The sequence below is a fragment of the Rhinolophus hipposideros genome (genome assembly GCF_964194185.1).
Source record: "Rhinolophus hipposideros genome assembly, chromosome: 24".
NCBI classification, from domain to species: domain Eukaryota; kingdom Metazoa; phylum Chordata; class Mammalia; order Chiroptera; family Rhinolophidae; genus Rhinolophus; species Rhinolophus hipposideros.
The window spans coordinates 22,451,894-22,466,546 of NC_138070.1; the positions used below are offsets into that span (position 1 = coordinate 22,451,894).

Below are 14,653 nucleotides of genomic sequence, written 5' to 3' on the forward strand. Positions count from 1 at the left end.
CACATAACTCCCCTCAGGAAAATACACACAAGCATTTACACACAAAAGTGCACTGTTTTCAGAGGGTTCCTGGAGCCCCAGAAAGCCAACCATGGGCCCCATGGTGATGGGGAGTGGCTAATAAACACATGTTTCGGGGAGGTACTGAGCAGGCTGAACTGGGCTAGTTTGGAGGGCGGCGTGGGAGACGGTTCAGGGCTGGCTGAGGCCGCAGACAGGAAGCCCAGGCAGGAAAGGGATGAGAGGACAGCAGTGAGGGCTAGACAGCTGGGGGGTGGGGTCGCTGGTTTAGACAGACTGATTGTGCAGGGCGAAAGGATACAGAGGGCCTGAAGTGACACCTAGTAAATGTATCAAGACCACGTCAAGCCTTTTCATTTTTCACTCCCTTCTTAGGCTAGGCCTGAGAAAATAAACAGCTCTCTCTATTGACCCCTTTTTTGTCCACCAAACCCTTTCAGCAACTCTTTAGACTGCAGCTTTAGGAGTTAAGGCCCCTCCCTACTATGTGAACCGAAAGAGATCAGACATTTCCCAAATATGATCAGTTTGAGAAACTACCACAGTCTGTAGAATACTAGTATATATACTAGGTAGCCACAAGTCATCAAGTTACAAGGCCCAGCTTTGTCCGGCTGATCTGGTAAGCCTGCCCAATGCAAGGCTCCATCTTTTTCATTCCCCTAATATCTCTATCCTCACTGCACCAACATGTTTGTGGAAGGAGGAACTTTACAGTGATCCCAGGCATAACCCACGGGTTCTTGTAAAATGCAATTCCGAAAAACTTCTAAGGCTCTTGGAGTTACCTGCTCTACCCTTCCTGGGCTCCACACCCAGAAACACTTTGGAACTAGCTTTATCTTGACAAGTGTTGCTGAGATCGACTTCACAAGCTCCTCGTGACACAGACCTGCTCTTTGTGAACCCAGACTTCTTCTAGTGCTATTTTTCTTATCTTTGACCTCTTTTAAGGTGACTCTTTCCTCTCACATACTGTGGCATTTTTGTTCTGTCTCTGCTTGACCATCTTCAGAGCAATGACTCACCGTGGAGCGATTCCCATTTACAAACCAGTACTTTGGTCTGAAAGGGCTCCTGTGCAGCTCCACATGCAGCCTAGATGGAGCTCTAATGGGCGTGAGTCCCGACTTTGTTTCCGTTTCAGGATCCTGTCATCCGCTCTGGGAGCTGCTGCCGGCCTGCCGGGCCCCAGTCCACCATGCCACCCATGCCCATCTTGTAAGCAGCCCCAAGTACTGCCACAGACCCGACACCTCTCCTGGTATGAGCGGTCAGGCTCCCTGGGCCCACCAGCCCGACGAGCCCACCACACCTGTTCTCCTCACTCCCAATTCCCACACTTAGCCCTCAAGGTGCTCCTAACGCAGATCAGCCTCTGAGGATTCTATTACTCTCAGGTGCTCGACTAATGTTTTTGGTCTCTGCTTATCCACACTAGTGCAGTTTGTATTGAGTTTGTGCAAAGCTCTTCGGATGGTTCGAAAGAGCTTATCAAGACTGCTTGTTGAGGATTTCAAGAAAGTACCTGTAGGTGGGACTTGGTGACCGTAGGCGCCCACTTCATCGCCTCTTGGAGGATCATTCCACAGCGGGCAGCAAAGTCTTTCACGATGCTCTGGAAAGAGGTGTGATCAACCCGAGGTCAGTGCATCTGGGCTGTCAGAGGACGGTGGCTACTCACGCTATGGCCTAATTGTGCCCCCCCAAATCCATGTGAGGAACTGCTAACCCCCAGTTCCTCAAAATGTGACTACATCTGCAGATAGGGTCTTTAAAGTTAAAACGGGGTCAGTAGGGTGGGCTCTAATCCAATAGGACTGATGTCCTTATAAGAAGAGCAGATGAGGACATGGTCATGTACAGAGGGACAAGCATGTGAGAACACAGGGAGAAGACAGCCATCTACAAGCTAAGGAGAGAGACTTCAGAAGACACCAATGCTGCTAACACCCTGACCTTAGACTTCTTGCCTGCAGATGTGTGAAAACACATTTCTGTTGTTTAAGCCACCGGTCTGTGGTACTTTGTTATAGCAGCCAGAAACTAATACGGGGACAATGTTCTAACACCCAGGCTCCTGGGTACAGGGCGCCCACGTACATCCCAGTCTGTAATTCTTGCATAAGGCGGCGGGACAGAGCCCACACTCAGCGCATCACACTCAGCCACAGCGTATCACACAGCCACTGAGTCAGTGACTGAAGGGGAAGGAAGGCCCAGGGAGTTAAAAGCCATCATAGGGGCCTCATCACTGCGTGAGGAACTCCCTGTGGAGATCCGGTTTGGGGGGGCCCCGAGGCTGGGACATGACCAGCCCCAGGCTGGGGGAACTCCGGCCTGAGCTGGGCTTCAATTGTCATAGTGAGGGCTCAGAGCCAGATCTGGCATGGCACGTCTTCCTTATCTGGAGCTTTTTACTCTGTCATTTACTGGCAGCGCAGCACAAAGCCAAAATCATGTGACTACTCCCACAATAACAGAGAGCCAGCACGCCTCAAAGCAATGCAGCTCGCCTCAAAGCCATGCTTGTTCATGCAGCTTTGAGATGCTGTAAACTGACAGGTGGCTAAAACCTCTTTGGCAGCTGAAACAAGAAAAGAGCTGAGAGCACAGGTGAGTGGCGGAGTGAGTCACCTGCTCATACCCTGTGACCCTGGCAACTGTGGGATGGGACCCAACCACTCACACCTCAAACTGCTGAGGACTGAGTGACATAATGTACAGAACAGGCCGGCCCTGACAGACACAGGAGATGGCAGTGAAATGGCCCTTAACAAGGGGACCACTCCAGGCCTACCTCTCGGGCTTCATACGTGTCAGGAACGGTGATCCGATAGGGGGCATCAGGAATGTTGTAGTAAGGCTGGTCCTTGTGAATATCCTGAAAGCATAACAGGACTCCTTATTTCAGCAGCCTCCCTGGAGCTGCCCCATCCCCTGCTGAGCTACGTCCCCTTCCTGGAGCTGCCCCGTCCCCTCCAGCCACGCTAAGTGGCAGAGCGTTTGTCTCCCTTCCCCACACTTGTCCTGTCTGTGATGGGCTTCCGAACTGGCTGCAGCTTACTGGGAAAGGCCAGGGTGGGATTTAGACGCCCCACTCCCAATCTGGCCGCATGGAGGCGGGGAAACTTACAGCGCTCAGCGACAATGACAGGGTCTGGAGGATGTCCAGCATGGTCTTCAGCACCGTCCCACTCCACAGCAAGTGGGGAAACCTGCACCGAGAGCCACCTCTCAGGACCCAGGAGCCAAGTCCCCAGGGACCCTGCATTCCTTAAAGTGCTGCCTGGGGGGCTGCGAGCCCCACCGCTGGCTGCCGGCTAAGGGTTAGAGGTGGTCAAGAGGCCTCTGAGGCGGGACAGCCAGTCGGAAATGCTCCCCAGGCTCCAGCCAGTCCTAGTCCTTAGGGCCAGACACGGGCCCAAGTCACCTGCTTCCAACCACCGGCCAGGCCACTCTCTCCCACTCCCCCAAGCAATCCTCTTCATTTATGACCAGGGCACCAGGGCTCCCCGATGTTTTCACATCACGGCACATATAGAAAGTGGCAGTATTTGCATAACCCCCTGGGGTGAAGAGAAGAAGCTGCTCCTGAACTTCGGACCCAAGGGCTGAGGGGAGCAGACGGAATGGCTGTGACTCGTGACTGCAGCAAACTCACTGACATTCTGTGGGAGGCTGCATCACCCTTTGAGAGTTTTAATTCTCACTCCAATTTTTTCTGGACTGATAATAGGAGGATCCTTCCCTGCATTCCAAATCTAAAGTTTACACACGCGAGTGTACACACACACACACACACACACACACACACGCACACAGAGGATTAGAAGGAAAAGGAGCTTACTTATCCACCAGACCAGACAGGTACTTGTCTGCCACTCTCCGTATCCTCTTGTGAATGTGGTTGAAGTTCACCAGGAGAAACTGCGCATGCCGCTCCAGCTCCTCTTCATTCTCCTTTGTCTTTGCCTGGAGGGTCAGAAGAGACAGGTCCAGCAGGTACCCTCTGTGTGCCCCCAGCAGACACGCGCCGGCACTCTGACAAGGCTTACTTTATCTGCCATCATGTTCAGGAAGGCGTCAAATACTTTGTCTGCGACGGCAATCACACACTGCATCATCCCTGAAACGAGGAGGGGTTCCCACAGGTCAGGAGCACCAACAGAAGGGGCCCAACCCCAACTACTTGCAAACATTTTGTTTGGACGTGATTTTAGACTTACTAAGGAGGTGCAGAGAGAGCACCGAGTCCCACACACGCGTCACCCAGCTTCCCCTGGTATTCACTTTGCATTTGTCAAAACTAAGAACTGGACGTTGATACAATGGTACTGCCTGAACTTCAGCCTCTATTTGTATTTTCCCAGTTTCCCCGCTGGTATGCCTTCTCTGTTCCAGGATCGAATCCAGGATGCCATGTGCCACTTAGTCATCACGTCTCCTTGGTCTTCCCCAATCTGTGCTGATTCCTCAGTCTGTTCTTGTCTTGCATGACCCTGACACTGAAGAGCACAGGTCCTTTGTGGGATGTCCCTCAGTTTAGGTTTGTCTGATGCTTGCTCATGATTAGACTGAGGTTATAGGACTTCAGGGAAAACGGCACAGAGGTGAAGTGCCCTTCTTGTCGCATCGTATGGGGGTGTGTGAAACGAGTATCTCCTACCACTGGTGTGTTGGCCGTGATCACTTGTGTACAGCGGTCTGCCAGGTTTCCCACTATCCAGTCACTACTTCTCCCCTCCCATTGTCTACTCTTTAGAAGTGAGTCACTGAGTCCAGTCCACACTCGGGTGAGGGATCAAATACCATCTCCTGAAGAGAATCTGCAGACATAAGTTAAAACTACCACAGTAACTGAGAAATACTTTGGGGAACATAACTTTGAGGTTATGCGGATATGCCATTTCTCTTTAAAATTTTGCCCACTAATTCAGCACTTCTCAGTGGGTTCTGCCGCAGCAGTTACCGTGCTTCCCGTTGGGATTTGCTGCCTTCCTCATTCTTTCTTTTAGTAATTGGAACTCGATGAGAAAGTTTTGCCCCTTCTCTATCATGTTTTAATTTTTCAATCATCTAATCGTCATGGACTCATGGATATTTATTTTATCTATTAGGTTATAACCCAATACTATATTTATTTTGTTGCTCCAATTGTTCCAGCCTTGGCCACTTGGAGCTTTTTCAGGTTGGCTCCTGTGTCCTTATAACCTTCTCTGTCTCCTTTCTTTCTTCTCTTCTCTCTCCCTCCCTCCTTCCTTCCTTCTTCCTCTTTCTTCTCTTTCTCTTCCTCTTGTTCTTCTTCTTCTTTCTTTTTTAAAAAAATATGACTTTGCCTTCTAGCACTACAAGGTGCTCCAGGCTCATCTTGTATTTCCCCTCCTCAGGCCTCCCTGGAATCAACCATTTCTTCACGGAGCCCTGGTTCCTTTTACTGAAGAATGGTATTTGGAAACCAAGGTCCGGGCACTGGGTGTGCTCATTGCTACTAGGGTACAAAGCAGATTTTTAAAAAGCAACAGCACACTATGAGAATCACTGAGGAAAAACGATTAAAATGCCCACTTGTCCTGCACAATGCTGTCCCATTTCTCCAGGGTCTTTAACTAGGATGGCTAAAGGACAGGGCTGCAAGGCCCGCAGGACAGAGAGTAGGCAGGCGCTGCACCTCTGCACCCATGCCCAGCACGGAGCCTGAAACATAAAGAGGCATCTCATATGGGTTTGTTATGATGATAAACAGGCCCCAACCGCTCTCAGAAATGTGAAATGTGATTAGTGCGACCTGGGCAGATGCCTAACCCTAGAGAGAGGCTGCTTTCTAAGGCTGTTATTTCTAAGATAAATAACAATCAGGTAGAGGTCAGACGCCAATCATTATCATGTAGTAGCATCTAAGAAGAGATTTGCTTTAGAAAAGCCATTCTCCTTTGGAACTGCAGGTTAGCTCTGCATTACCAGTGTACAGGCAGACCTTGTTTTACTGCACTTTGCTTTATTGCATTTCAGATGTTGTATGTTTTATAAATTGAAGGCAAGGCCCCCCACCAGCAAAAACGATGATGACTTGCTTCACTGCAAGCCTCGCTTTATTGCAGTGGTCTGGAACCGAACTCACAATCTCTCCGAGGTCTGCCTGTACTGAATCACTGGGCAGCTGGCAGGCAAGCAGCAGACTCCTGCTCTCACCTTCCCGCACTGTAGGAACACACCGAGGCTTGGCTTACACCTGCCCAGAGGGGGCGCCGGCACTCCCCTTTGAGGGCTGGTAGATGGTTCATATAAACTCTCTCTGAAAATTCATGAATAACACATAGTTGGTTCTGAAAATTCATGAATAACACGTCACTTCCTTCCTACCTCTCATGTTTTAGGAGGGAAAAGCAAGGGGGAAGTAAACTCAACGGTGCACGTTTATTTGCTTAACCTAAGTACCATACTCAGAACAAAAACAATAATCCGGGGCCCGCCCGGTGGCTCAGGTGGTTAGAGCTCCGTGCTCCTAACTCCGAAGGCTGCCAGTTCAATTCCCACATGGGCCAGTGGGCTCTCCACCACAAGGTTGTCAATTCCTCAACTCCTGCAAGGGATGGTGGGCTCCGCCCTCTGCAACTAGTAACGGCAACTGGACCTGGAGCTGTGCTGTGCCCTCCAGAACTAAGAGTGAAAGGACAACAACTTGACTTGGAAAAAAGTCCTGGAAGTACACACTGTTCCCCAATAAAGTCCTGTTCCCCTTCCCCAATAAAAAAATCTTAAAAAAAACCCCACAAAAACAATAATCCACTTGAAATCATGTGGAAGAGTACAGTGTATTGTGAAAATTAAAAGTGTCTGTGAAGAGCAAATCGATCTCCAGTGCAACTGAATTTCCTCTTGTAACACAGCAACAGAAAATCAGCTCAGGCAAGAATGAAAGGGGAGCCATCTAGCTTTAGAAATGTATCTGATTCATTCTGTAGATACTCTCATTAAGAGGCTGGCGAAATGTGGTAAGTTCTTAGGCCCCTAGGGGTTGGCAGTCTTTTTTCTTGCTTTATCTCCCTCGTAGAACCAAAGATTCTTAGGGTGACCCAACTGTCCAGAACAAAACTTAGTACAAAGTAGCTGCTAAATAACCCAACGCTGGGTGGATGGGCAAGGGGAGCGAATCAATGAGCAGCTCAGCTGGTGGTTAACGGCATCTCTACTACACCCCAAGTGGTCCTGGCACGTGTGTGAGACCCTCTGAGTGTGGGGCTCCCCTCTCCCACACCCTGCACCTCTAGTGGGAGAGGTTTCCTTCCATAGAAAATGTCTGTACCTTCTGCCCTGGTCTCCAATGGGCTCCTCCTTACTCCAATCTTTCCCCTCACTGCCAGTAGAGGGAGCTTCCAGAACGCTCACACCCTCTTTCTTTGCCAACCAGGGCTCCCAACTGCAAAAATCAATTCATGCACCTAATTTTCTGACTGTTGTGCAGGTATGTGAAGTACTCTGCAAAGGACTTACTGGAAGTCTTACATGAAGAAGCATCTCAGAGTTCCTGAGATGGTTTTTTAAAAACGATTTCTTCAAGGACCGACTTTTCAACAAAAGGAAACTACGGTACCAGAAGTATCTGGGGATTAGTTCTCCATTGGCAAGAACAAGTTAATAGATTCATCGGTGTGCCAAAGTCAAAAAAAAAAAAAAAGAATTATCAATCAGCATTCCTCGAAATATTTACCCACACAATTAATCAATACAAATATGTGGATCTAGCCTACAAATTTCTAAGTATTTCAACACAATTACAGAATTAATCATCTTCTTCTAAGCATTTAAAACATAGGTCTAATATTTCAGTCTCTAAAATTTTTAAACACCTTATAAATCAGCACACAGACCAATACAATGCTAAAACTTATTAGTGCCCTTATACTAAAATTGGCCAAACAGTGCCTATACTATGCATTCTTTTCCTTTGCTGCCTTTATTTTAATCTTATTTTATTTTTCCTTTTTCCCCCTTCTTCTGCCTCCGGTTCAAGCCGTTGTTTCTCAGTCTAGTTGTGTAGGACACAGCTCCCTGACCCATGCTGGTGTTATGAGACTTGCGCTCCCCCCCTCCCCTGCTGAGGCCGTTGGTCGCCGGTCCCAGTAGCTCAGGGCAGCTCTCGCTGGCTGCCAGCCACTCACGCTGGCCACTGGCCACTCATGGCAGCACACCGTAGCCCACGGCAGCCCAGCTCCAGGGAGAGCCAGTTGAAGTTGTTCGCAATCTTAGCTGTAGAGGGCGCAGCTCACTGGCCCATGTAGGAATCGCACCGGTGACCTCGCCTTAGGAGCACCGCCACCTGAGCCCCAGGGCCAGCCCTCTCTTCTTATTTTTATTCCTATTCTTAGGTTTGCCTCACTAGGGTTTCGGTAATTGTGATATTTTTATACCATCTAAGGGATTCAATTATGTTTCTGTCTTCCTAGGAGTCTGGTCCTCTTAGTTGGGATTGGGCTACCTGAGACCCTCTGTGCACACAGGGTCTGAGGACATGTGCATCACGGGAGTTTGTGAATCTTTGTGTTTCATCTAAATTTTCATTATTTGGAAACTTTTCCAGGAATAATGCAGCCCTTAAAGCAGATATGGCCCACAGGTCCTGACCTGCTGCACTGACATTCTGGCCTGGCCTGATGGCATCACTGGACACATCTGCCATCCTGAATGGGGTCTTCTCATAACTAGCAGGACTACCGAGGAGCCCCTCATGCTGAGGAATGGGGACTGTGCCCACACCAACTCTCTCTGGAGCCCTCAGCTAATGGAGCATCTTTAACTGATTACTTGGCAGGATGTCTCTGCCCATTACCTGCTGAGTGCTCTTTCTACCTGGTCACTCTCTGAGACCAGGTACCAACCTCTTCCATGGACTGTGTGACTCTTTCCTGACTCCCAAAGAAATAACATGTCTCTACTTCACAAATACTTAATGGAAGAAATACACATACATATCCTAGTATTATTTGCCCCTTTTAAGCACAATAAAATATTGTATGCATGTTCAAATTGAGGTAATTTGTCCACTGGGAGTCCCCGTAAATTGGTTCTTTAAAGTCTGCTCCAGACATTAAAAGGCATGACTGCTCCCCGGCAACAAGATGCTCCAGGTCCATCAACAACCAGCCGAGGGGGCCAGGATTCTTTTAGCAGAGGACAGTATTAGGGACCGAAATGTGGGGGCTGGGACACACTTGAGCACTGATGGTGGCAAAAGTGACACTCCTTCAGCTCTCAGGCTTCTTGCAGCAGTGGCAGAGCCAGAAAGATACGTCAGTTTTTCTAAGGTGATATGTTTTATACTGATCTTTTCCAATGTAGCATGCAGCTTCATAACACTATTTTCTTCACAGTCAGGAAATAAAGAGTAGCATTCATTTTTATACTATCAAAGCTCAATTCATCATGAGAATACTACAATCATAAACTTACCAGACTTGTCTTTCTGAATAGCTTTATCTTCAAAGTAGCAGAACATGACTTGGAAGCGGTCAGGACCTGTTGAGCGCAGAACCCTAATAAGGAGAACAGTTTTGAATAAATTGTGAAAACTCTAGGCACTCCCCATCATAGCCTTGATACTGCCCAGAAATAGGCTCTCAGGAACAGATGCCCTATGCCATTCAGAGGGGCATACACTGACATGGACTTTCTGGGGGGTAATGCCTACCCACCGAACATGACATATGCACAACTTCCACCCAGCCACCCACCACTAGCGATGTATCTTAAGGGTTATCCACACAAGGAGTCTCCTAATAGCACTGACTGAATGTCCATTAGTAGAAGACTGGTCAGATAAACCACAGTACATCCATCCGATGGCACCTTATGCATCCACCAAAATGAGAGGTAACTCTGTATGGGCTGCTACAGAAAAGCATCCAAGATGAACTGTTAGGTGAAAAGAGCAAAGTGCAGGGGGAAACAGGTTTCCCAAAGGACTCCATGTGCCTTGTGTACCTGGGGTACACACATGCTTGCATATGCACAGAAGACTTCTAGAAGGGAAAGTAAGAGACTATTAACAGTGGGCATCTCTGGATTCAGGGCTAGGAAAGTGAGGCTTGTATATTTTCATCTTTAGCGTCTTCTGTATCATCCCAATGTTTTTCTTCTCTTTTCTATGTTATGCACTGTGAACATTTTTACTTTTAGAGCAAAAAACATCTTTAACCTTGGGGGGAAAGGAAGAGAAAGGAAAAGAAAGGCATGAGCTTGAACCACGGTCCCTGTGGAGGGCTCCATAGGGACAATGCAGACACGCACTTAGGCTAGCACTCCTCAGTGTGTCCATGGGCTCCCGCACCCACTTTTTGAGAGTTAAGCTTCAGGGGGGCAGGCTCAGTGGCTTTGAGCACATGCGGTCTTGAGTACTCATGCGCAAACAGCTTTAACGTAACTTCTCACATTTTTCACTTTGTTGTTTTAAAGTTCTCCCGATAACCAGGGGCTGGGAATGCAAGCCAGGTTCTTCAAGAAAGGCTTCAGGGTGGCTTCTTCAAGCTAACAGACTGCTCTTGGGGACTGGCAGGCAGCCCAGGGTGGGAACTGGGTCTATGGGAGCTGCTGCAAGCTGACCCCTTACAAGTCTTCATTTACCAGCCAACTCAACGGCCTGTCCTGAGAGTCTGAGATCAACATTCACAGGCATGGGGCGGCTGGTTGGCTCAGATGGTTAGAGTGTAGTGCTCATGACACCAAGGTCGCTGGTTCAATTCCCACATGGACCAGTGAGCTGCGCCCTCCACAACTAGATTGAAAACAATGACTTGACCTGGAGCTGATGGGTCCTGGAAAAACACACTATTCCCCAATAAAAACAAGCAAACAAACAAACAAACAAAACATTCGCAGCTACACTTGTGGTGAAGCGGGAGACAGCCCTGTAGGCAAGCACATGAGGCTGAGAGGGGGCTCTTATAGCTACACGACAGGATTAAAACCAGGTTTTTGCTCTATTTTGATCTGTCTTGTTTTGTTTTTCTTTGAAAATGTATTATATATATATATGTATATATATAAAAGACTAGAAAGAACTAGAAAGATCAGTGTTTTTCCCCCCTACTTATTTCCAAGTTTTTGTGTAATGTTCTCAAATTTTTATAACTGAAAAAAAATTATAATGAAAAAATGAAAAGAAAGTCAAAACTCCCTTAGCTCTGTGGGACTCTGGGGAGAATGGGTCACTAGCTTTCAAACTCTGCTCTGTTTTGGAGTCCTGGGGCTGCAAGAAGCAAGGAGAAGGGGACTGAGAGGGAGGGTGGGGGTTCACATCCACCCCAAACAGCCTTAATCTATTTTACATGTTGAGCTTCCAAGTAAGATTTCTTTTACAAAGAGGGTTTTGTGACACCAGAAAAGGTTAAAATAGTGGTGTTCTCCAAATATCACTCATTTTAAGAATACTTTTTCAAACCATTTGAGAAAAATATTATTCTACAACTAACAGCACCCATCCTGTAACTCAAACAAACAGGCTAAGTGTAAAATGACCTTTTTTGGTGACAGGAACACATCACTTTTTAGCTTATGTATTTGGCTGCAGCCCAGAGTGCCTCAGGCCTTAGTATGGTAGGTCTGTAGCATTCACACTGGCAGCCACAGGCAGGACTCTGATTGTCCTAGCTGCTTCTTCCAGATTATTTTTGGGAGAGGCAGCATGGCACAGTGCCTAAAAGACTATTTGCGTTTCAATCTAAATCAGGGATTATGTTGGGCAACTTACTTAACTACTCAGTCTCAGTCTCCTCATCTGTAAAATGAATATGTGAGAGTGCCTACCTCACAGGGTTGTTGGAGAGCATGTCAATATGTGTAGCCTAGGGCAGTGCCTGGCCTGATATAAGCTCTCAGTCCAGGTTAATACTGGTATTGTCATGATGACCATTATAGATTATGACAATTATTATAGCTGTTAGGTCTGCTGTGGTTATAGATGTATTCTGTGTGTTGGGCCACCTGTGGGATTCTTTTGGCCACTTCCTACTTCCTGTTTGCATTCTACTGTGGTCCTGGAAGCCAGCCTTACAACATTCTCAGGGCCTTAGAACATTCTCAGTGAGGGCTGGTTCCTAAACGGGCTCTTGTCCAGTCAGTGGACTGAGTTTTGCAACATTCATTGTGATGGCTCAGAAGCCTATTCCCTATGAAGCAAAGATGACAACAGAGTTTAATGTGTTATTAGAAATGGTGTTTGGTGTTCAGGAAGGAGGAGCACACAAGAAAAGCAGAGGGTGTTTTCTGTTTGTTTTTAAGAAAGCTTGCATGTCTTGGGAGGAACTGAAAGACGTCCCATGCACAAAACCGTCAATCAGCTCAGATGGCTGTGCGGGGAGGTGAAGACTCGTATACCTCATATACTCCAGCCGGTACACAGACAAGAGATAGGTGGACATGGCGAAGTCCAGCTTGTTGATGAGGGCAGACACTTCGGGGGCAGGGTCCAGCAGGTTGATGATGGTGCTGCGCAGCTCACTCAACTCGGCCTCGAGGAAAACGAATACTTGAGACCTCCCTTGGGTACCCAGAGGGGCAGACGGCCCTCCCCCAGGACACACGGACCCCAGTGGCTAACAAGGACAATGAAAGGATCTGCTCTCATGTTCAAGAAAGCTCAGAACCCCTGCGCTGCATCATCTGTCCTTGGGAGGGCGAGAATCCTTACGGGAGTGACCGTGTCATTTTTCATGGCTGAGTTGTACTGGAGGACAGACCGCAGCGGCTCTTTGCTGGGAAAAGTGAGCAGGGGGGACTTGGTGGCTATTTCACAGACCCCCTCGTACCATTCTTCTGGCCAGAGTCCTGAAAGAGAGTGCACGAGTGAGATGACCGCCCTAGCTGGGAAGCACTGCAGTGGGGTCAATGTTGACAATTTATAGAATCGTGGGTCCTTTGTTGGAGCCAATTATTCCCAAAAGTGGGGCACAGAAACAAGCCTGTTTCCTACATTGGGCATGTTTTCCCTAAGGTATGTGGTATTCTCAGAACCCCACACCACATCTGGGAAGTAACATTTGCAAACACTTGTAGGAAGCAGCAGCTGCATTTGGACTAATTTCAAATGAGCACATTCATACTTAGGGTCATGTCCTACCTCCCCTTTGTTTTCACTCTGCACTGTCTTCCCCAGGAGAGCGGATGCGCCCCTACCTGACCCCTCCTCGGCGAATCCCATTAGTACGGAATAGAGCCAGAAGTCCCGGAAGAGCTTCTGCAACCGTGGCTTAGCTTCCTTGATGGGCGGCAACCGGCGGGTCAGCTGATGTGCCAAGGGGAGAGGGAGGAAAGGAGGTTACTTGGCCACGAAACCCTAAAACCTACAGATGTGAAATCAACCACATATCCATTGTCTAAGAGCACCCTCCGGGGAATCAGTCAGATCGGGTAAGAAACGGCACACTGAGCAGTGATCGACACTTCTTGGTAAGTTCCCCAGTAAATGTGCATTAATTCGGCAAACATTTATTGAGTGACTAATGTGCCCCAGGCACCGCACCTGGGAGTTGTGCAAAGCCCTGTTCATACACTACAAGACCCTCTGCCTAGTCTGGAGGCAGGTAAGCCATCACAGTATGGAGGAGTGCCCAGAGAAGGTGGCCTGCGAGTAAACCCTAGCAGCCTGTCCAGCATCAGGCCCAAAGCCTGGGACGGTGGCGGGTATGGAGTGCTCAGGGGAAGGCTACCATGAACTGGGGTTGGGGTTCAGATACAGGCATGGATGGAGAGACTGACAGCATGAGAAATTTGTGGGTCGAAAAACAGCCTTTAAATCTTTTCCAGCAGGGAATACTATTCGGCGGTAAGAAAAGATGAAATAGGACCATCTGTGACAACATGGATGGATCTTGAGATTATAATGCTAAGTGAAATAAGACAGAAAAAGCAGAGAACCGTATGATTTCACTGATATGTGGTATATGAACCAAAAACAACAAAAGAACAAGACAAACAAATGAGAAACAAAAACTCATAGACACAGACGATAGTTTAGTGGTTACCAGAGGGTAAGGGGGGTGGGGGGTGGGAGATGAGGGTAAGGGGGATCAAATATATGGTGATGGAAGGAGAACTGACTCTGGGTGGTGAACACACAATGGGATTTATAGATGATGTAATACAGAATTGTACACCTGAAATCTATGTAATTTCACTAACAATTGTCACCCCAATAAATTTTAAAAAATCTGATTTAGGCACAAAAATGCTGTAATATTTGTTATAACAGAAAAATACTAAATGTCCACCTGAAAGGGGCATTTAAATAAGTTACAGTATATTAAAAATCATATTTTTGAAGAATATTTGGTGACAAAGAACTCACAATATTTCAAGCGAAAAAATACAAAATGTATAAATATGACAGATTTAAAATATATGTATACAAATATATATACGTAGAAAGAGAAGGGGAAAGCCCCAACTGCATATTAATGATTATTTCTGGGGGGCTGGGTTGGCAGGAGTTGCAGTGCTCTGCCTTAAAGTTGTCTGTACTTCTTAGAGTTCTGCCATAGACTTGTTTTTTCCAGGATCACAGGCGGGCACAGGAGGTGGCCCAGGGCTTGGCCACATGCTGTGTGGGGGAAGGAGCAGCTTCGCTTTGAAAGCCACT

The 14,653-nt window shown here is 47.7% G+C and overlaps 1 protein-coding gene across 2 annotated transcripts in view; it reads right to left on the bottom strand.

Moving 5' to 3' along the window:
- Nucleotides 1-14,653, bottom strand: part of PI4KA (phosphatidylinositol 4-kinase alpha) — a 115,518-nt gene that overhangs the window by 31,174 nt on the left and 69,691 nt on the right. For both annotated transcript variants that reach the window (XR_013992550.1, XM_081037906.1), the window contains exons 20-28: nt 13,192-13,300; nt 12,707-12,843; nt 12,394-12,527; nt 9,472-9,554; nt 4,080-4,150; nt 3,872-3,996; nt 3,158-3,239; nt 2,822-2,905; nt 1,550-1,639 (exon numbers count right to left, since the gene is read on the bottom strand). Coding sequence is in view for 1 of the 2 variants with exons in the window: in XM_081037906.1 (XP_080894032.1) it covers nt 1,550-1,639; nt 2,822-2,905; nt 3,158-3,239; nt 3,872-3,996; nt 4,080-4,150; nt 9,472-9,554; nt 12,394-12,527; nt 12,707-12,843; nt 13,192-13,300 (915 nt within the window). In the remaining variant the exon portion in view is untranslated. The remainder of the gene's footprint in view (nt 1-1,549; nt 1,640-2,821; nt 2,906-3,157; nt 3,240-3,871; nt 3,997-4,079; nt 4,151-9,471; nt 9,555-12,393; nt 12,528-12,706; nt 12,844-13,191; nt 13,301-14,653) is intronic.